This window comes from Onychostoma macrolepis, chromosome 05 (assembly GCF_012432095.1).
Source record: "Onychostoma macrolepis isolate SWU-2019 chromosome 05, ASM1243209v1, whole genome shotgun sequence".
Classification (NCBI taxonomy): Eukaryota; Metazoa; Chordata; class Actinopteri; order Cypriniformes; family Cyprinidae; genus Onychostoma; species Onychostoma macrolepis.
In genome coordinates, this window is record NC_081159.1 from 43,268,888 (window position 1) to 43,292,801 (window position 23,914).

A 23,914-nucleotide genomic window follows, 5' to 3' on the forward strand; every position below is an offset into this window, starting at 1 on the left:
TTTACTTAGCAAGGACATACTGTATTCAAATGATCAAATGGATCACAGTTTCTACAAAAACATCAAGCAGCACAAATGTTAATGTTTTTGTTAATATTTTGATAATATTTAATATTAGAATGATTTCTGAAGTATCATGTGACACCGAAGACTGGACTAATGATGCTGAAAATTCAGCTTTGATCACAGCAATAAATTATATTTTAAACTATATTCAAATAGAAAACAGTTTCAATATCATAATTTAAATATGATGGTTTGTATTTTATAAATATGGTGATTATATCTAAGGTGGGCACTAATAAATTAAATATTAATTCACATAATATTTCAGTAATTTGAAACACTGAACACATACTAATTGTCAATAATAAATGCCACACTGTAAAAAATGATCATGATTTTAGCGGTGAAAGACTGTAAAATGCTACAGTAAAAACCTATTAATTGGTTAACGGCAAGTTCCTTTACTATATACAATGAAAAACTGTAATGGACATTTCATGTACAGTACATTTTATGGTAAAATACAGTTTTTGGAAGTGAAAAAGAATATATAATTTATAGTGAAAACCCATACATTTTTGTTCAGATTATCAGGATTTTGCAAATTAAACTTTTTCGCTCCATCCTTTTTCTTTTTTCTGATTTTTGAAGTCCATGTTCATCATCTCCACCCCTCATGATGATCTAGAGCCTATAAAAGAGCATCATCTGCCTGATCCGAGACACAACGGCTGCTGTTGTTCTTGGTGAATCTCAGGACTTTACAAGATTATACAAGAACAGTGAGTATATGCGTTAAAGCTTTTACAACAGGGAATTAAAAGCCTTTATATATATATAACAGTAGTATGAATGAATCCAACATTTTTCAGTAATGAGATTTAATTCCAATAAAACTTGGCGAATACTAATGTCCTGCACACTAGTAAATACTATAACTTTCACTGTAAGCAATTTACGTTTTTTAAAAACAGTGTCATAGTAATTGACATTTCAGGTATGACTATGCAACTTGAATGTTGACTCTTGTTTTACAGATGAGTGCATCCAGACTTCAGGAGAGGTACGTAATCCTGCTCAGATTCCAGCAATGATAATTATACACTGCCTGGCCACAAAAAAGTTGTATAAATTTTACCGAGATCTTGTACTGACAATGTGAGAATGAAACCCTCCTTTAAGGTTAACTCTATCGCATCGTTAAGACTTTTAAAAGGGTTAAGGTCAGGACTCTGTGGTAACCAGTTCATATGTGAAAACGATTCCTCATGCTCACTGAACCATATTTCACAATTTGAGCCAATGAATCTTGTCATTGTCATCCTGGAATATGTACATAGGTACATCTTCCAACATGTTTGAGAAGGAAAAAAGCTACACGCTCCATCAGTTAGGGCTTAAAGAACTGTTGTCAAGCATATAACATGTCAGAAGCATATTAATCACCGCAATAATGATCCTATCCTAGAATGTTCTGTGCTTGCTTATTTACAGTAAATACAGTAAAAATTCAGAAGTTTTTTTGTTGTTTTTTTGTAATCTATACAAACTGGCTCATTTTGTGAATAACTGTTCAAAATAAACTTCTGACATAATTTAAGTAAAAATTCAAAATATATGAAATATCAGTATGTCCTTCTGTGTCTCTGCTGCAGTGATGAAGTGAGAATCGCACACTCTCTACATAAGAAAGAGGAGGAGTTTGTAGTCAAAAGGAGAGAAATTGTTTTTCAAAGCCTGCAGAAACTCCAGATACCCTGCAGTCAGGTCAAACATCTTATACTTCATATCTATCTACCTGTCTATTCTTTCTTGAAATGACCTACAAATGTATGTTTGCACAATCAAACTGTGTGCATTTCAGGATAAAGTGCCAAACATTGCATTACTGGGTTCTGGAGGAGGACAAAGAGCCATGGTGGGTTTGCTGGGATCCCTGGTTCAGCTTGAGAAAGCAGGTCTTCTGGACTGCATCCTTTATCTGAGCGGAGTCTCTGGATCCACCTGGTACGAACCCTGAGAAACAACAAACACACAGAGATTGAATTGGGTTGAATGTCAAAAATGAGAGCAGTATGTTCTTCTCTGAAGGTGTATGGCCTCCTTATAACAAGAACCAGACTGGTCCACCAAACTAGAGACCGTGACAGACAAAATCATCGAGAGACTCAGTGGTCCTGCAGTCAGCTGGGGAGACACATATGAAAAACTGAAGAAATATTACAATGGGAAAGACTTCTTCAGCTTGACTGACATCTGGGCAGCGATGGGCATCACAACATATGTGAAAGAGGTCTGTAACTTTTTATAACTATTCACCATCCTCTGCTACGAAACACATGATGTGGGGTTCCAAAGTCTGAGACCACATTAAAAATCTGAGATGTAAAGGCTAATCTGAATTTAACTCAAGCATAGCTGAGAATGAATTGGTGAATCATTTTACTCATCCTCACTCCTGTAAAATGAAGAGTTGCAGGTGCTTATGGACTCCATTCTGTAAGTTTCTCTAAGATGTTAATTATAAATTCTTCACAGATTCTGTTCATCTATTCTACAGATAGATGAACACACACTCACAGATCAGTGGGACCATTTCAGTAAATCATCTACACAGTGGGACCATCCGTTTCCCATCTACACAGTGATCGACAAGCAATGCAAACAGTCCGAAGACGAGAAAGGTCTGTGTTGGTGTGTGTCTGAAAGAGAGTTAGTGTGCTTGTGTCAGCTGTTATATGGAGGTGTTTTCTGTCTGCAGACACAGTAGACCCCTGGTTTGAGATCAGTCCATATGAAGCAGGTTATTCCCTCTGTGGAGCGTTTGTAGACACCTCCAGCTTCGGCAGCCAGTTTGACAACGGCTCAAAGAAAAAACTGCAGCCTGAAATGGACATGCTGTACCTGCAAGGTATCAAACTCTGTCACATGACAGTTTATTAATATTTCCAACATTACAGTTAGAAATGTTAAAAATCATTTATCATTTTAACAGCACAGTGTGTTGCTGTTTTACAACATAAAACTTCTCATTACACAGTGATTTAAAGAAGAAAAAATTAATTTAAGGGTTCAAAAGACAGCTTGATGTATTAAAACAAAATATGCAGTATAACGTTCTAAAATTATGTTTTTGATTAATTTAGTGTAAACACTTTTAAATGTAACAGTATTTTCTGCAGCTCTGTGTGGCAGCGCTTTAGCTGATGAAGTCGAGAATAAGAAATTCATCTGGGAATACATAAAAGGTGAAGCTGCATTTGAAGATTCAGTTCTGCCTAAAGATGACGTTCATTTCATTATCGTGTGAACTCTGATTCCATTTGATTTTTCCCCAGATAAATTATTTAATTATTTATCTCCAAAACAAACGGAGATGTATAAGAAAACGAGCGAAGGTAAAGCATTTCTGCATTTATTTATTGATAAGTTTTATCTTTTTTTCTACTGATCTGTTCATGCTTCCCACTGCCAAATGATGTTATACTCTATAAAGCTGAAAAATAAAAGATGAGCTATAAAGATGATAATCTTTAATCTGATATTAAATACTGTTAATGTCCCACAATTAATCCCATATCACTTGCTAGGTTTATGGTAGGTATAGGTAACACTTTACAATAAAGTTCCATAATCAAATGAAAAATACTTCTGAAGCATTTATTAATCGTAGATCATGTTTATTTCATCAATAACTAATACATCATTACAAATTAATTTTAGCTTCAAATCAAAGCATCTTAAATGGCTTTTGGACAATGTTGTGTTTCTGTTTGCTTGTGGGAAACTCCTGATATCTGAACATGATGACTTTGGGGGTGGAAAATGCTTATGTTTGTTCATGTTTGTTCAATGTGTGTTTTCTTCAAAAGACCCAAACTCTCCACATGTAGAAAAGTGTTACCAGGTTCTCATGGATCTTGCGGACATGAATCTCTGTGTTTTAAATGGCAAAGATCCTTCTGCTCTTCATCAATCCATCAGAACAACACTGAACGGTAAGAGTGTGTTAGAATTCATATAGAGGAGCCTAGTTTAGTTCAATTCAGTCTAGTTATCACACTTACTACAGTGAATAATAGTTCAGTTTCTGAATAGACACAATCAAAAAAGCTATTTATTAATAACCATAATTATCCAGAATTTAACACAGTGAGGACAGTTTGATGGCAATTAAATCAAGGCTATGAGAGACAGGTGTTCAATCTCTTTAGTGGGTTGTAATGTTCTAGATTACTTTTTTTTCTTCATCGGCTGAAAGAGAGAATGAAATTGTGGTATGGCTGAATGACAAAATGCAACAGTTTTGATTTAAGAACAATACCTTTTTTTTTTTATCTCAAATGCTATTTGAAATAAAGAGGCTATATTGCATACCTGTGATTAAGAGGTCTCTTGTCTTTTCAGCAAAATTTAAACAGTAAACATGCAAAAACATCTGATTAACACAAGACATACAAACTAGAAGTACATGTTGACAGGTAACAAGAACTCAATAATGTACGTTTCCATCTTTTACAGAGCTCAATGCAAGCAAAAGTCAGCTGAGTTTTCCAACTGAAAAACAAAATCTCGCTGGTGAAGAAGCTACAAAACTGAATATGAAGCAACACACTGAAGATGTGTGTAATGATTTGAGTCTTGGGTTCAGTTTCTGGCCTGGTAGGTTGAATTGTCTGTATAATCTATTTGATTTGTATAATGTACTGTACATTATTTAGATTTTCTAATCAGATTAATGTGTGAAATTAGAAGAGCTTTAATTTCATAAAGCTTCCAAAACAGACTGATGCCACAAAATAACTTTTTCTTTAGACGAATAGTTATGTAGTTACTTTAAAACATAAAGCTGAAGGAACTAATGAAAAAAAGAAAAAAAAAATTCCAAAAACACATATAATCAGCTGAAAACAAATAAATTTAAGAACCACTGTGCATTTGTTCGACAGATTTTACAGATGTAAAGATGTGGACACACATTTATGACTGCATGAATCAGTGGATCTGGGGCAGGAATTATGACTTTGTCTACAACATGAAAGGTGAGAACAGACCCATTTATAAATTTCCAATTCAATGTGAAAAACAATCTCATTTGATGCTGTGATCCTTCAGATGAAGCAGTGACCCCTACTCTTCTGAAAAGTGAGACGAGAGACTATGAAGACGCCGGACTGTTGCTGAACTCACCCTACTTCTCAGTGCTGAGAAAAGAAAGAAACATTGATCTCATCATTTCCCTGGATTTCAGTGAAGACAATCCTTTCATGGTATTATATGCATTTTAAAACCTAATCTAATAAAAGTTAAAGTAATAGATTGTCTAAATCATTTACTCCCCGTCATGTCATTACAAACCTGTGTGACCTTCTTCAGGAGATTTCTCTTAAATAATCACACTAACCTAGTAAACAAACTTTGACAGCTAATTAAAAATGCCATAATTTAATTTAAACAGATGAATAAATGAAAGTAATTTAAACACAAGTGCATATGTTCGTTTTAACAATATTAATCTATAATACCTTCAGAGAGCCGTCCACTAGCATTCCCATTCATCTCAACTTTATGATTTCAGTGAATAGCAACTTTAATTTCAACTGAAATCTAACCTTTCAATAAATTAATGCTGTGATGATTTTCCACTGCAGACAGTGACACAAACTGCTAAAATGTGCAAGAGACTAAACATCCCTTTCCCTGATGTTCCAAACATTCCTGATGAAGAAATAAAGAAGCCGAAGGACTTCTATGTGTTCGAGAGTAAAATCACTCCGACTGTGATTCACATCCCTCTGTTTAATAAGGTCAACTGTGGAGGCAAGTTAAAAATTGTCTAGTTGAATAAAACTGAAATATGAACCATGTTCTAATTTAGGTGTTTTACAGATTCTGTAGAAGAAATTGATAAATGGTGGAACACACATTACACCAAGCAAGGTCCTTACAGCGATCGTCCAAAGATCACTGATCTTATGAGGGTCGCTGGAGAAAACATCTCAAACAACAGAGAGAAACTCAAGCAGCAGATTCAAGCAGTCATTGAGAAAAAAGGAAACAACTAACGACAATCTGAATGTAATGGTATGAAACTGGTGACTTTTGCAGCACTTGTTATGTGAAAAAAGAAATAAATCAAATTGAAAAAGCTATATGTTTATTAAGAAAATAGGCACACGTGTTGTTCACGGTCAAAAATGACCACCATAGGAATTGAATGGGAAATATGAAAATATAGAGCAATTTTTAGGGCATACAATCTACAGATCAGCCACAACGCCAAAAAAAAAAAAAAAAGAGGAATCTCTAAAACATCAGGAGTGCGAAATAGACACACACACAGACAGAGTGAGTTTGGGACATTAACAGTAAGTTGAGGCAGAAGATTTAACTAAGAGGTTAAAAACAGACAACCAGATGAATCAAGTTCTGATCAAGCATTCCTGTTCATTTTTGTTAAATTTTGAAATAGATTATGTACATATTATGTACAAATTCATTTAAAAAATAAAATAAAAATATATATATGTATATATATATATTATACAATTATGGTCTCCGGTCTGTTCTGACCTTGAACAACACAAGTGTGACTCTTAACTGTACAATACCAGAGGGTTAATGATGACATTTTCAGGTTAAATTTATTAACATTACTTGCAATACCAAGGAAGCAACAATGACAACAACCAATGATGTAACTAATGTTCTGTTCTCTCATCAAGTGTTCCTAAATAACTCCAAGATTCAATTACTACAAGAAATTTCATCTTCCATGCATATTTTATTCACCAAGCTGACTTCAAGTCTGATTGTGATGTGACATAAGGCAGCGAGTACGTGAACAGTGTAACAGGCCTATCATAGCGTGATGGAGGCACTGCCTTCGCTCAAGTGACTTTATGTTTAACATGTTAATCATGTTTCTGCATGTTTCAGTCTGCTCCTTTATGCTTGACTTATATATAAATAATCATTAATAATCAAATTGACCATAAATCAGATGTGTACAACTATTATTGCTGGTTAAAATGTTGTTTTATTCTGCTTCTGTTCAAATGTATTAATTAACAGTTCTCTGTACGTAAGGTTTTTCCTGGTTATTTAAATTCAAACAGCACAAATGTTCATTATTATAAAACTGATAGTAGGTTCATGCTGATTGAATACCTGTGTTATTGATTATTCAGCAACTGTTGATGTTTTTGCTACAGTTTCCAGTTTTAATACCAGTTTTTTTTTTTTTTTAATTAGGAAGGAAAAAGAGCAGTGACGGATAATGAAAAGATGAAATGCTAGCTGAAGTATTTGTCAAAGTCCACAATAATGATAATGTATCAGAGGATATTAAAAGTGGGACGGAATACTAGGGTGCTGTTTTAAGCCTAGAAGCCAATGCAGGAAAACACAAGCAAATATAGAAGTGTTTTATTTGATATTGAGAAAACATACGATTTTTAATTTAACTTAAATGTATGTGAACAGGAGGGAAGTTGTACAACTGGATTAATGGAGTTTCTGCTTGAAAGAACAACATAAGTAGAGTATTCAAAGATATACAAGATAGATCATGAATTCCTCGAGGAAGTGAGTGCAGCCCAGTGTTATTCAATATTATGACAAAAAAAAATTAAATAATGTTAATGGTGACATAGGAAGGGCATTATTTGCAGATGATGGGGAAATATGAAAAAGCATACTTAATATTGCATGTGTAGCCTATCGAAAAAGTTTTTATTTTATTTTTTTTTTTTAAAAGGCTTTCACACCTGCCTCGTTTAGTTCGGTTGAATCGTACTAGAGTTCGTTTTCCCTCTTGGTGCGGTTCGTTTGGGCAGGTGAGAATGCAGCGGGTGCGCACCAAAAGCGGACCAAACAAGCGTACCGAGACCCAGCTGAAGAGGTGGTCTCGGTCCACTTCAAAACGAACTCTGGTACGGTTCGTTTAAGGTGTGAATATGAACCGGCTGTTGTTTGCATTTCAATCACTTGTTTTCAAACCGCAATGCTTAAAGGGGTCATATAATGGTACATGCACTTTTACAAGTTGATTGTACTGAAATGTGTGTTAGCAGTGCCTGTACACAACCATCATAAAATGATAAAAATCCATCCAGTGTTTTCTTTTTAATCTCCTTATTTGTTTTACCCTGTCTCAAATCAAGCCATTCGACCGTGTGACGCCCATAGACTGTAAAAAAAAATGGACGTAGTGTCCGTGACGTCACCCGTAGGTTTCTGTAAAGCGTTTTTGAAGCCTAAAGTGGGCGGAGCCGACCGCCGCCATCTTGGAAGCGCGTCACCGCGCGTCACTCCCGGATAATCGAAAAAGGGCAAAAAGGCGGGACGTGGGTGAAGCTGAGCTGAAACCACGCCCCTCTATAGTGACAGCAGTGCTGCCGTGCAAAGACAAAACACCATAACTTCGTTTTTGGTCGAAAATGAGTTATTGATCATTTTGGGACATTAATGACCTTTATCATGTGTTTAAGTATCATGGAGAAAAGCCCCGGAGAAACCAAGGCAGAACACAGTATAACATCAGTTACCGCGCTTTGACTTTGTTTTGGAAAGCTCAGATAAGTTACAGTGCTCTGCATATGTTTGCATTCGTTCGTCAATACTGTGCCAGCCTGGAGTTACACGGTATTCTGCCTTTGTTTTACTGTCCATTAAAGTCTACCGCGTTTATTGTGTACTTCTATATCTGTTGGCGCTTCATTAGACAAACAAATGAGAGAGATCGCGATCTAACAAACTGCTCCATATAACAAAGCACTGTAAGCAATAACGATTAAAAAACATCTAATTGCCAGATTCCCAGTGTCCTACCTATAATTATTTTTTTCTGTACAAATACAAATCATTAAAGCCAGTTTTCTAAGTTTCGCACTAGCTGTCTATGAGCAGAATGGCGTCTAAGCGATTGTGGTGTTCTGTTCTCGGGTGCAATAATGAACACAGCAGTCATTTTGATGTTCCTAAGTCCGAACCGCTGAAGACTGAGTTTTGCTTTTGAAGGGAATATTCCCCACGAGCAACGTCAATGTTTTCATGTTTGCGCGAATCATTTTTCACCAGACTGCTTTATAAGTGAAGGTCAGTATAAAGCTGGTTTTGCTAAGAAGCTGCTCCTGAAAAAAGAATCGGTACCAACTATTCGTGTTCCTGCTGAACCTCCAGAAGAAGTGAGTGTAACGTTTGATTAACCTTTATATTAATCTTTATATTAATCTTTGCAAATCGCTAGCACGCTTCACGATGTATGTGGCTAATGTTTACATTCAGGGTACATGCATGTTTTCTATTCTGACGTTCTCAATATGAAAAATTCCTGCCGTGACCTCATATCAGTGTTTCCGCCCTGAGAGTTGTACCTAACACTGCATAGATAACGTTACGCATCACTGACAAGCCTACATTTACCGAATTTATTTTTCATGACCATTAGCTGTAACATCAATCTGTCAATGAACTAACGTATCAGTAAACACATAGCGTTCGTATCTCACTACTCTACATGACAGTACACACAAAAATAGATAAAAGTGACATTACGTTAACCAACCATTCAGAAACGTCCCGTTCGAGCCTTAATTGTTGAACTTCTTCGGGGCCGTCATCCTGTTCCGGGTCCGATTCCGGTTCGAATTGATAAGGTTGCACAGTATCCTCAGAGACTCCCGCTGCCATTCTTCAAAATATACCCTCAACTGTTGTCAAGGCAACACTCCACGTGTGTTGTGTCAAAAACGCCCCACAGAACAGAGGGGTGGGGCGAGCAAAGCTCATTAGCATTTAAAAACACATGCACTAAAACGGTGTGCTGAAAACAGAGCTGTTTTTGAGCAGGTAAAATTAGTGTTTTCTTACAATACTAATGAGAATTTTTAATTAAAGTATATTACAAACTTTAAATTTAGACCCTAAAGAATCATATTAGCTTGTGCAAAAATGGCATTATATGACCCCTTTAAAAACACGTGCAAATGATGAGTTTTCGTGACCATAGCGCCCACAGCAATGTGACATGAGCGCACTAAATAGGCTAAAGCTTGCCGCAAAGCCCCAGCAAAAGTTACAATGAATGTGTCTGGGGGAAATAGTAAGGAGATATTTGAATTAATTATTAATAAACTAGTGTTTTCTGAGTTAGTGTTACAAAGATGAAATTAAAAATACTGACTCGCCATCTCCTCATTGGACGCGACTTTAGAAAGAAATGTATCTTTACGGATTATAATGAAAGAGTTTTTGTTTTGGATATGATTTATTTCGTTTTGTAGAAATTCAAAGCTTTCTATAGATATATTCATCATGTCTGTAAGGAAAATATTCACAGAGTTTCGGTTTATTTTTGATGGGAAGCGCATCCTATTAGTTTTCTTTATTTTGGAAAGGCACGTTTTCTTGATATTGTGAGTGCACACAAATACAAATATACCCTTTACAGTTCCGAACGATGCATTATTATTACCTTTATGAGCAACAATTACGGCGTATTTGTATGATGTTCTTGAAGCGCGCTTCAGCTTCCACTCTCCACACAAACGATTGGATATGCGCCTAGCGCACATTTATCTAGGTTAAATGTTTAAACTAACATTTTGATATGCTTTGAGTATTTCATATCTATAGATTTTATTTTTGGCAAGTCGTAATTACAACATTGTATGACATCGTCTCATATATGATGCTCATAAGTTTCTTCATATTGCGTTTTTATCTCATGAAAGCAAATCAGTTAAAGAATAAAAATTGCACTATGAAAGATCTCCATGATTAGCCTGTTTTTGCACTTCCTGTTTTTCCCTGCTTGAGAATTTCTGTCCAATGAACGGATGCCCTTAGCACACGTGTGGTTGTGTTTACAATTTCTGGTTCACTTACAAAAAGGGCAGTGTGAAAGCGAACCGCACTAAACAAACAAACCATTCTATTTGGTCCGGACCAAAGCAAGTGAACTAGCGGACTTTCCTGGTGTGAATACACAAGACATGGACAGATTATTGGAGCTTTAGATTAGCAGTGGCCAAAGCTCAAGTCATGTTTTTGTAAAAGGAAAACAGGAGTAAACATCTTTTGATGCTTATCAGGGCTGCAGCCTGTAGATTATCATTTAAAATAATACACTGTACATTAATTAGATCAAGTGTGGGTTAGTATAATATATGGATTTGCATCTGAAACCAAACTTCAAAAGATTGAAGCAATTCAGAATCAAGCTCTAAGAATATGTTGTGGTGCTTTCAGAACATCTATTGCAGGTAGAAGGAGAGAAGCTCCTTTATACCTCCGTAGGTAAGAAATAATGAATTATTGGGTCAATATAAAAGATCACAAAGAGAGTTATCCAGTATCACAGGGAGTGATGGAAGAACGCTGAGAACACGGAAACAGAAACAAAGTTTGGATGTGTGCTAACAGGGACGCACAAGTCGATGGTATTGCAGACTCTATACTGACATCAAGGCAAGACATCATTTGAGATTCTTGCATGTTTAAGAGTTTAATGATTTTCCTGTGGGTTCCTGCTCATGTGTTAGTGGAGGTTAATGAAATGGTTGATAAAGCAAGCTCACATGCGTTCAGAAATAGATATACAAGTGACTCTTAGCAAGGAAGACGTTAAAAGTCATTAACAACGAATGGCAAAAAGGTATAAAAAAAATAAAAGGTTCCAATTACACAAAGTTATGAAAGCTCTGGATTGTCCAATCAGCATCCAGGATAACAACTATCACTTTGATTGATAGTGAGCATTTGTGGCCAGGACAAAATCGTATTTTTATAGAACAGTTTATTAATTCATTGGAACAGAGGCAAAGCACTACAGTATATTAAATCAGTAATTGTAATCACATCCGTTACAGTTGATTTGATTCTCATCAGTTGTGTCCTTTTCACCCAACGACCGCCGCAAACTGCTCCTTCAGTTTCTCTCTGTTGTTTGAGATGTTTTTTCCAGCGACCTCCATAAGATCAGTGATCATCTCAGTGCTGTAAGGATCTTGAAAGGTGCTGTATTTGTTCATCGAGGCCTCAACTTCATCTAAAGAAATAAAACATTTACATATATCTATAGGCTATATTTTTGTAGTTTTTTGTTGTTGTAGTTTTATTCAGCTAGACAATCGTAACTTGCCTCCACAGTTGACCACGTTAAACAGAGGGATGTGAATCACGGTTGGAGTGTTTTGGCCTTTGAACACATAGAAGTCCTTTGGTTTCTTCAGGTCTTCACTGGGAATATTGACTTCAGGGAAAGCGATGTTTAGTTTCTTGCACTTCTCAGCAGCTTCTCTCACTGTCTGCAGTGAAAAAGCAACAGAATTTATTGAAAGAATTAGAGATTTGAGTTGAAATTCAACTTGTTATTGACTGAAATCATAAGGCTGAGATGAATAGGAATGCTAGCGGATGCTCTCTCCAGGTTTTATAAATAAATACCAGTTATAATGAAAACATATGCACTTTTGTTTAAAGGGTTCATGAACTGAGGAACCAAAATGCTCTTGATCATTTGACATGAGATCATTGTACTATAAAAACATCCTGTAAGTTTCAGAACTCAAAACTTTTATTGAAGGCAGTCTACCAAAATGACAGCTTGTGGTATGTTCTACACTATGATGTAATAGTGTTGATAAGCACCACCTCCACAGATCAATGCCTACTTCTACTTGTCTACATTGCTACCCGTTTAGCCCAGCCCACCGGGTCGCACATATAGTGTTTACGGGAAGCGAACGCACAGGTCTATGCAGAATCCAAACAATAAAGTTGGCTCTGAAGACAAGACGCTGTGCAGTGCCAAGCTGTGAAAAAACAGTGTTTGCTTTGCCTTCCTTCTGATCCCAGCGTCAGGAAAGAGTGGATGAACTTTACTTTTAATGAAGATCCAGATTGCGTCAATAAGAACTTGGTCCTTATTTCACTTAATTTTACCGCGGATTAGTTGACAAACAAGGAACATTTCGATGCGAGATTCAGAAAACAGGGCCGTTCTACAAAGCCCCTCCTTCCCACAAGCGCAATCTGCTTTAATTGGCCAACTGACCCAGAGCATTGTGATTGGCCGAACACCAAGCACACGTCAGAAGTGTAACACCCCTTTCCATAATCATGAGCATCAGCTTTCGAGTTAGTTTCATCAGTTCAAGCCCGAAAGGGGAACCAATCGTATGACAGACACAGAGATGATGCTCGTATGTATTTGCACAAGCTGCAGTTAAGAATTTCTGACGGGCTGTACGCGCCGCTGTGATGTGACCCTGTTACACACACACGTTATGCGCAAAACTCCGCATTTGAACAGTCAATAGCAAATACTTGAACTAATAACAAAACATGCTTCCAGTCGCTGATAAAGTTGGAATTGACCCTTTTTTTTTATTCCTTCAAGCCTTCGTGCATAGCCCCAGATAGCACACATACAGATAGCACAGATAGTCTACAAGACGTCTGTTAAAGATCGCTTGATCTGGAAAGCATCTGCTGTGTACAAACATCTGCAAGATGTCAGTTTTACATGCTTTCTGAATCAAACATCTTAAAAGGCATCAAATAAATGTCTATTTGACATCTGATCGGAAACATCCAATAGACGCATTGCAGATGAGCAAACGCTCTTTAAAAAAAACAAAAAACACTTACAGATGTTAATGCAGATGTCAAATAGACATCTCTGCGATGTATGCGTGCTATCAGGGAGCCAACCTTGTATTCTATGTTCACGAAACTGTCGTCCATAAAATTTGAACATTTGGGTTGTGCTATAAACAAATCTTAACAATGATTCCTAACTGCATCTACTTTCGGAAAGCCAAATAAAGTACTTTTGCATAGAAACACACAGCGTCTCCCTGACATGGCTGCATTGACTCTACTGCGGTTACTGAAACCACGCCTTCTTTCCTCGCGAGAACATTTGGGAGGCATTACGCAAATATTTCTACATCGTGATGTAGACATGTGGGGATGTAGATGAGTCTTAACTTTTATAAAGAAGATCTCTGTGGGTTTGGGACTTTAGTCTTTGCAACTTTAGGGATCTCATCTATGCATGAACAGCTTTTAACACTCTAAAGAGAAAGGAAAACTTGGGGGGGGGGGAAATGCATCATACGACTCTAATGGCGCAACAGATTTTGTGAGAAAATAAATCATTCAAGTTCTTTATTTAGTTTAAAAATCGTATAAATGTATGAGGTGGCATGGGGTAAAAGGCTCACAGTATTGATAAATACTTCAGCTAAAATAATGTTTTTTTAAATAAATGTGAGTTAATACTTGTTCAAAACAATCACTTTAGCATAGTTTGTACGGTTTTCTGCTCAATTTGAAAATAAAATATTTGCCCAACAAATACAGTATATTGTCCTTAAAATATGTGAATATAAAAATATACTGCATTTGAAAATACAGAAACAATCATTTTAATAAGTAAAGATTCTGAAAGCATTGAAGGAGATCCAATACTAATTGAATTTATTTACAGTAGTAACAACAAATGATATGATTAATATGTTTTTAAATATGGTGATTATCTCTAATATGGACACCCACCATAATGATATTTACCATCTGAATCTAACAATGTCATCAAATGGAAAAGTCAGCGAGCTATTAATTACGTTAATTACTGTGCGCTTTTTACCCCAAATACCATACTTTTACATATTTCGTCATTAAAAACTGTTGCTTTAATTATCTTAAAACTGAAAATCGTTAAGACCACCTTTGTCTCAAAATATATGCATCTTGAAAAGCGGATATTTTGGAAAGCGCTATGCCACATTTTTGTGCCATCTAGTGGTTTAGATGAAAATAATATCAAAAGGCACCTTTAGCCCCGTTGTACCTTATATTACTTCTAAATTATGACAGGGTTTTTTTTAATGTAAAAATCTTGATAACATAAGTGGACCACAGAGAACAGTACAAAAAAAATGTGAAAAACACACCTCTCCTGTTGTTTTCTACAGAACAAAGAGAGAAACGCCGGTTTGGAAGGACAGGAGGGGGAGTAAACAGTGATTTCTAGGTGATCTGTGTCTTTAACTTTTATTAGAGTACGTCTTAATACGTGTTATACCATGAAAGGGTCGCCTTCACTGAAATCCAGGGAAATGATGAGATCAAGGTTTCGTTCTTTTCTCAGCACTGAGATGTACGGTGAGTTGAGTAATAGTCCTGCATCTTCAAAGTCTCTCATCTCAGTTTTCAGAAGAGCGGAAGGCACAGATTCATCTAAAGGGTCGCAGCATGAAATTAGTCATTATGTCACTCACTTTACTGAATTTCTAGTTAACAGCAGGTCTGTTCTCACCTGTCATTCTGTGGAGGAAGTTATAATTTCTGCCCCAGATCCACTGAGCCATGCATGTTGAAACGCTAAAGCAAATCCCTGAAATACAAATACAAACAGTGGTTCTTAAATTTAGGAAATGGTTCCAAGTTTCTTATATGGTTTTATATTCTTTATATGGTCTCTGTTGACTATATTTGGAAATGAATTAATTTATAAACAACTTCTTTAGCTTTATAGTTAACAGTTGGGGGTGCGATTATTCACATTTTAGTTGAAATTAGTGAATATTGGCATTCAATGATAATGAAAACATGACGAAATGATTGTGCCATATTTGTTTGCCTTCCTTTAAAACTGCAATCTTTTATATCGCTTAAATATGTATATAAAGATAAATGACTGTCTTGGGGTGTTCATGTAAATACAGTCAGTTATGTGTCAGTTGTTGACGTGAAGAAAAGCCAAAATTAAGTCTGTTCATCATGTAAAGTGACTGTCTCTTCAGAAAACTCAAATTAAACCATCTGATTCATATTGGATTTATTTTACAATTCTTTATGAATGTTTTGGAGCATTATAGTTTTGGGCGAACAGACAGTATGGTTTTGGAACAACATGAGGGTGAGTAAATGAGTGAACGGTCCCTTTAAAATAATCATGATTTTTGCCATAAACGCACTTTACTGGTCGTCTAAAGCAGAGGTTCTTTCTTGGCTTCAGTTAAAACCTTTTTGTTGCTGATTGGAAGCTTTATTGAATCTTACAGTAAAGCACTTGTTTTGCGCATTAAAAATGACAATATACAAGTCAAATACAACGTAGAGCTAGTTCAACTTACCTAAAGGCCCAAAACTGAACAGACTCAAATCATTACACACATCCTCAGTGTATTGCTTCATATACAGTTTTGCAGCTTCTTTATCAGCAACATTCAGTTTTTCTGTAGGAAAAATCAGCTGACGGTTGCCTCCAGTGAGGTCTGTGAAAGAGAGAAACATTACGGAGTTCTTGCTATCTGGTACAAGTTCATCCATCTTGTTTAAGGACATGTTTTTCCATGTTATCTTCTACAGTTTTGCAGTTTCATCTATTAGTTTAAAGTTCAATAACATTTTGATTGTCTATTCAGAAACTGAACCTTATTATTACTAATTATTGACAGTAAGTGTGATAACTAGACTCTAAAATGAACTAAACTATGCTCCTCTATATGAATTCTAACACACTTCTTGCCGTTATGTGTTTTTCTGATGGATTGATGAAAAGCAGAAGGATCTTTGTCATTTAAAACACAGAGATTCATGTCCGCAAGATCCATGAGAACCTGGTGACCCTTTTCTACATGTGGGGAGTTTGGGTCTTCTGAATAAAACACATTGAACAAATATGTAAAAAAAAAAAAAAAAAAAAGTCCTAACTGCAAGTGCTTTCCACCCCCAGATTCATCATGTTCAGATATCAGGAGTTTCACCACAAATAAACATACACAACATTGTCCCATTTAAGATGTTCTGATTTGAAGCTAAATTGAATTTGATCATATCTCATGATTTATTCAGTAACACGGTGTATGCACGCATGTGCACGAGCAGTATATTTGTTACAGTATGGATTCGTCTTCGTTAATGTTAGTAGGTCAGTTGACAAGATAAAACGCATCAATAAATAAAAACAGAAATCCAAATAAAGGCTTTACCTTCCTTCATTTCCTCAGACGTATTCGTTTCTGTCTTAGGACTTGATTGTTTAAAGAAATCTGGGGGAATATTTGGGAAATCAAATATAATCATGGATTCACATAATGAAATTAATGTCTGCTTTAGTCAGAACTGAATCTTCAAATGCAGATGCACCTTGCATTTTCCCCCAGATTAATCCTACACCATCTTCTCCAGCTAAAGCACCGCCACACAGAGCTGCAGAAAACAGGATTATGTTTAAAAGGGTTTACAATAAATGAAACAAAACATTTGTGAAATGTGTAATATATTAGTCTAGAGCACAAAATTGCTATTCAACCTCTTAAATTGAGCATAAATTATCTGTATTTTAAATCATTGTGTAATGAGAAGTCTTATTTTGAAAAACAGCAACTCACTGTGCTGTTAAAACTGCTTTAAATGATTTCACATTTCTAATTGTAATATTTATATTAACGTTTTGATGCCCATTAACTTCGGTGATCAGTGTACATTGGTATTGGAAATATTAACAAACTCTCGTGACAGAGTTTGATACCCTGCAGGTACAGCATGTCCATTTCAGGCTGCTGTTTTTTCTTGGAGCCGTTGTCAAACTGGCTGCCGAAGCTGGAGGTGTCCACAAACGCTCCAGTGAGGGAATAACCTGCTTCATATGGAGTGATCTCAAACCAGGGGTCTGCAGACAGAAAACACCTCCATATAACAGCAGACACGAGCTCAATAACACCCTTTAATTCTTTCAGACAAACACAGACCTCCTCCCTTCTCCTGTTTGCTTTGCTTGTCATTCACTGTGTAGATGGGAAATGGGTCTTTACCAAGTTGGGACCGCTTATCTGTCAGAGTGTGTTCATCAATCTGTAGAAAAAAATATATATATATTTTACACACACACAAACAGTGGGGGAAAAACTAATAAAAATATTTGATCCCCTACTGATTTTGTATGTTTGCCCACTGACAAAGAAATTATCAGTCTATAATTTTAAATGGTAGGTTTATTAGCTTAGCGCTGTGACGTAATTGTGACATCAGCCCTAATTAGTTACCTGTGGTTGGCCTGGCCGTGCGTCACTCAGAAAACAAGCCAATCAGAAGAGAGGCTCATGAATATTAATTAGACAGGCCAAAATCGACCTGTTCTTAGCAGAGCTCCTGAAAGAGGAGCTGTAAAAATATATTGAGAGTTTTTGGTATTTATACCACAAATATACATTCTTAAGGACATTAAAACCTAAAATAAAACCCCAGAAAAGTGTACAATATGGGACCTTTAATGGGTCACAGATACAGTAGTTGTGAATTTCATCAACTTAAGCTAATATACAAAATCTAAGGAGTCATATTATAAGGGAGTTAAAAAAAACAATCACCTTTCAGAGCAGAGATCGATAAGCATGTCCCAGCCAGGTTATTTACTTGTTGCGGTTCCCTTATACATATTTGATTGTATTGTAAATATTTGCAGTGAGTTTCTGCATTTGGTTGGGTTTTGATTATTTGCAGAATACCTGTTGTCAAACTGATGAAAAGGTTTTCTTAATTCGCAGGTGTTTTATTAGCAACATGTTGAGCTCTCTTGGCTACCCCATATTTTAACCATTTAATACCATAATCATTTTAATAATTTTAATATAATTAGCATGATAATTACAAGGCGCACGCCTCTGGTCTTTGCTGGAAATGTTACTTCCGATAAGCCAATAGCATTTAAAACGGACCTCTCAGACATGCCCATTTCTCCCTCCTGCAGCACCGACATGTCTCTGCTATGGTAATGTTGTTAAGAAGTACCTTGTTTATATAACCGATTATAACATGCTCTAATAAACAGGTAAGATTTGTCAGTTTCAACTCAAATCAGTGTCTCATGTCCAAATACTTCTTAATAGGTGAAAATTTGTGTAAATAAGTGTAGGTCAACATTATCCCTTAAAATGTTTGTCTTGTTTAAAATTGCTCGTTCGTCTTGCTTCCAGAGCACTTGCTTGCTATGAACGGGGGCTATTACATTTCTACTCGCATAAATATTTTGTGATCAGTTGTTTACTTTTGTGGCAGGTAGATGTAACAAGCTGGATATTGTTCATTCAACCTGTTGTCACAAATTATTTAATCCTAAAATATTGGAGGTTTTCTATCAATGTGGTCTTTGGACCCCACGTCAGAAGAATTTTATAACAAGTGTTCATATATTCCTCAAGTTCCTTGGTATCACGTGATCTCAAATTTGTTACAAATATCTCTGAATGTGACTACCATAAATCATGCAGGGATGTAGTATGAATATTTACAGACCTCTTTCACGTATGTTGTGATGACCATCGCTGCCCAGAAGTCAGTCAAGCTGAAGAAGTCTCTCTCATTGTAATATTTATTCAGTTTGGCCAATGCGTCTGCCCAGCTGACTGCAGGACCGCAGAGTCTCTTGATGATTTTGTCTTTCACGGTCTCTAGTTTGGTGGACCAGTCTGGTTCTTGGTATAAGGAGGCCATGCACCTTCAGAGAAGAACATACTGCTCTCATTTTTGACATTCAACCCAATTCGATCTCCGTGTGTTTGTTGTTTCTCAGGGTTCGGACCAGGTGGATCCAGAGACTCCACTCAGATAAAGGATGCAGTCCAGAAGACCTGCTTTATCAAGCTGAACCAGGGATCCCAGCAAACCCACCATGGCTCTCTGTCCTCCTCCAGAACCCAGTAATGCAATGTGTGGCACTTTATTCTGAAATACACAGTTTGATCGTGCAAACATACATTTGTAGGTCATTTCAAGAAAGAATAGACAGGTAGATAGATATGAAGTATAAGATGTTTGACCTGACTGCAGGGTATGTTGAGTTTCTGCAGGCTTTGAAAAACAGTTTCTCTCCTTTTGACTACAAACTCCTCCTCTTTCTTATGTAGAGAGTGTGCGATTCTTACTTCACCACTGCATTGGTCACAAAGACAGACAAACAGACAGACCAGTTCTGAACTTAACATCTCATAGTGGTACGGTGAAAGGTAGGATGAACCTTTAATTTTGTTTACATATTACTGATGGTTGTCAGCAAATATCCAGTCATGCAAACTACTCAGTTTTGAATTTAAAATATGGTCTGGCATTTATGCGATTCATGTCACTTATTATTGAATGTGATCAGACAAGAAGCATTTCTCATTTTGAGTTCTCAACATAAACAAAACTGAATTTATGCATATTTTAAAAACAGCTCAAATGGACTACTTTACACACACACAAAAAAAAAAAAGAAAAGAAAGAAAACCCAAACATACAACTTTTACCATTTCTCTCCATTATCCCAAATCCTTTTAAACCCTTTATTTTTAAAATTATTAGTCCATTACCATTGGGATGTTTTGAATAAAAAGACAGCACAAGGCCAAGAATGGAGGGCTATTTCATATTATTATTATTATTATTATTAAAAGTAACTCTGAAGTTTATTTTAAAGTTGTTCACAGAATGATCCAGTTTGTATGTAATAGACATTGTGCAAGTAATGCAGTACAGTACTTATATAGAATTAGGAATCTGAGCAGGATTACGAACCTTCCCTGGAGTTTGGATGCACTCATCTATAAAACAAGAGTCAACATTAAAGTTAAAATAATTTGATACCTATTAGAGAACATCTTTTGATAAAATCAGGAAAAGTCATTCCTCAAATGTCAATTATTAGCCACGATGTACATAGCCTTTAGTTAACAGGTAATTGGTATTGGCCAACTTTTACTTGGAGCTAAATTAACTCATACTACTGCATTATTGTGACTATAAATAAAATGACTAAGCATTTTTAATTGCCTGTTGTAAAAGTATTAACACATTTACTCACTGTTCTTGATTAGTCTTGTAAAATCCTGAGATTCACCGATAACAACTCAACTGCCGTTTTTTCTCGGATCAGGCAGAAGATGCTCTTTTATAGGCTCTGGATCATTAAGAGCAGTGGAGATGATTAACATAGATTTCAGACAACAGAAAAACAGAAAACATCCACACACACAAAAAAAGCTTGGTATGGTGAATTGTTGCACAGGTTAAGCTTGCACTGATTTAATCAGATTTCATCCATGAATGTAATTAGAAAGCTGATTATATATATGGTGACGAGCTACCCAAGTACTCATTAGCGTTGTCATGGAGAGGGAGAGGATCCAATTGTTGGGAGGCGGAGTCTGTGAACAGGAGCCACCTGAGAGCCATCAGGAGAAGGGAATATAAACAGAGCAGAAAAAAAAAAAAAAAGCATCGGGGAGACCAGATCTCCTAAGACCAGGCTAACGGTGTCTCTGGTTCTTTTCTCCTAGGCTCCAGTGATTACTAAGAGATCACAAGGTTCCAACAGGTTCCTACACCTTTGCTTCTACACTCTTCAGGGCTGATGTTCTGCCTCCTTAGAGCACCTACACCACTTTCAATATTGTCACTCAATAAATGCCTCTTTGGGGATATCTCACTGCACGTCGAGTCTGAGCCTCCTTTCTCCCACCACAATAAATATACACACACAGAGAGAGAGAGCTGGGTAGTAACTGATTACATAATTCCACATTCCAAAAATTAAGTACTTGTAATTAGTGTTACATTTTAAAATACTCTTAATCAGACTACAGTTACTTTTTGGATTACATAGCATTCACACAATAGCAATAAATGATTCATCATTTATTGATTCTCTCTAATTCCTCTTTTTTATCTTTCTAAAATAGTCTACCGCTTACACTCTCAGAAATAAAGGTACAAAAGCTGTCACTGGGGCGGTACCTTTTTAAAAGGTACATGTTTGTACCTGAAGGGTCCAATTTGGTACCTTAAAGGTACATATTAGTACTTAAAGTGTACATATTTGAACCTAATAGGTACAAAAGTGTACCTTTTGAAAAGGTACCGCCCCAGTGACAGCTTTTGTACCTTTATTTCTGAGAGTGTATATACACTCAGAAAGTCTTCAGTTTTGTGGACATTCATAGACTAGTCATTAGTCGGGTGGTGACAGCATTTGACCACTAGATTTAAAAAATCATTTCAGGTTTAAGAAGTGTTTCAACATTGCATCAACTACTGATGAACACATTCATTTTTATTTGGATTATCACTCAGTAGGTTATTTAACCATGTATTATGTATTATTGAAAGGCTTTTGTCTCAAACTCATTAAAATGCACAAATTCTTGTTATTTCTTATTTGCAGACATTCTCAAACTTTTTTGTCATCTGAACTTCTTTCACCTAATATATTTAGTTTAAAGGGGCGGTCAATCAGCAATTCTGTAAAAGACAATATCTCCCTTTGCATTGAACCTTGAGCATCTTTAAGTACCCCTGAGATTTTAAAATAAACCGTGAACATTTGCATTTGCGTGACAGACACAGTGATGATGCTCGTATGTATTTGCACACAAGCCGCTGTTAAGACTGCTGACTCCACTGTGACGTGACCCTGTCTCTTTCTCTCTCTCACACACACACACACACACACAACACATTACTCTACACTGCGTATAACTCCGCATTTGAACAGTCATTAGCAAATACTTAAATGAATAACAAAACATACTTGGGTCATTCTACATAAACGTCCACTTTTGGTATGGCTTTTTTTTTTTTACATTTAAACTTTAAATTATTAAAGTTATTATTATTATTAGATTCGCTTTTGACTTTATGAATACATATAAATGACAGCTTAATTATTTTTTTTTTAGCTTTTTTGTGCAATTATTTCAAGACCACATGTATCATTTTTTGTCACTGGTGTTACCTTCTTTAGCAATATTATTTCTAAAAAAAAAAAAAAATTTTAGCACATGTAGTCAGAGTTAAAGAAAAATAATGAAAATGCAAAAAATAAGGAGATTATGATTTATTTAATGTGACAGACAAACATACATTAGACCTGATATACCGATCTTCACTGGTGTTATCCATAAGGAAGGTAACACCAGTGACAATTTTCATGAAAAAATGCATTTTGCAAGGTATCAAGCCACATGTTGTCAATCATGGTATACTCACTAAATTAAGTAGTTTAATCCATTTGTATTATAGTTTTTTTTGTACAATTCCCTAACAATAAATAGGTCACACCAGTGACGTCAACTAAAAGCTTCATATGAAATCATGAGATAAATGAGAAAATTTCTCATAACTGAAAAGAAACAGTGGACTAAACATGGGCCTTTTTTCATAGATGTTTAGAAAATAGGAAGGAGGAAGTCGAGTGATGTCATCAGTGTGATTTTTTATTCCAAAATAAAAGACTTTTGTTAAGCGGTAACACCAGTGACACAACTCCACACTCAGAAATAAAGGTACAAAAGCTGTCACTGGGGCGGTACCTTTTCAAAAGGTACATGTTTGTACCTATAGGGTCCATTTTGGTACCTTAAAGGTACATATTTGAACCTGATAGGTACAAAAGTGTACCTTTTGAAAAGGTACCACCCCAGTGACAGCTTTTGTACCTTTATTTCTGAGTGTGGAGTTGTGTCACTGGTGTTACCGCTTAACAAAAGGACCACTATTTTCATTATATATTTTATAATATTTTTTTGCCATTTTGTTTTATTATGCCATTTATATCATATATTTGATAGTTATGAATAGACTTTTGTATTTTAAATGGTAGAAAATCCTGTTTTTGACCTCAGAATAAAGCACTTACCCTCTGTACATGGATGTGGGGACGAGCAGTTTTGTGGTGCTTGGAATTCTATATAATTCATTTAAAAACAAATACTGCCACATTGATGGCTCAGGAAGGTGTAATTGTTCAAATAACATATTGTTTCATTTTAAAATATAAAGAAATTGTAACCCTACAATGTGTATTTCAAGTGTAATATTTCTGTAAAGTCTAGGGACAGAAAAGTGGACGTTT

General features: G+C 35.9%; 1 protein-coding gene and 1 pseudogene across 2 annotated transcripts; one reads left to right on the top strand and one right to left on the bottom strand.

The window, feature by feature from the left end:
• Positions 1-748: 748 nt before the first annotated feature.
• LOC131541413 (cytosolic phospholipase A2 gamma-like) lies at positions 749-6,409 on the top strand (annotated as a pseudogene).
• A 5,390-nt stretch (positions 6,410-11,799) lies between these two features.
• Positions 11,800-21,091, bottom strand: LOC131541104 (cytosolic phospholipase A2 gamma-like). Of its 2 annotated transcripts, XM_058776644.1 has the most exons (15): positions 20,867-21,091; positions 20,581-20,606; positions 19,845-19,956; positions 19,607-19,749; positions 19,321-19,522; positions 17,778-17,880; positions 17,558-17,698; positions 17,173-17,235; positions 17,016-17,075; positions 16,553-16,681; positions 16,158-16,298; positions 15,338-15,415; positions 15,104-15,258; positions 12,152-12,317; positions 11,800-12,058 (listed from the first exon to the last, which is right to left on the bottom strand). In XM_058776644.1, the coding sequence occupies exons 2-15, from the start codon at positions 20,604-20,606 to the stop codon at positions 11,910-11,912; spliced, it is 1,668 nt and encodes a 555-aa protein (XP_058632627.1). In that variant the 5' UTR covers positions 20,867-21,091; the 3' UTR covers positions 11,800-11,909. The 2 variants fall into 2 exon arrangements, with proteins under 2 accessions (XP_058632627.1, XP_058632626.1); XM_058776643.1 differs by lacking the exon at positions 16,553-16,681 and having other exon boundaries at positions 11,803-12,058.
• Positions 21,092-23,914: the final 2,823 nt, after the last annotated feature.

What these genes read in the sequence shown, in the direction of transcription:
- LOC131541104 (XM_058776644.1), bottom strand. Translation starts at nt 20,606, where the DNA reads ATGAGTGCATCCAAACTCCAGGGAAG. An exon ending in CATCAGAAAAACACATAACG is followed by an intron (nt 16,299 to 16,552) that starts GCAAGAAGTGTG and finishes TCTCTTTCACAG; the next exon opens with ACCTCACTGGAGGCAACCGT. An exon ending in CTTCCTCCACAGAATGACAG is followed by an intron (nt 15,259 to 15,337) that starts GTGAGAACAGAC and finishes GCGACCCTTTAG; the next exon opens with ATGAATCTGTGCCTTCCGCT.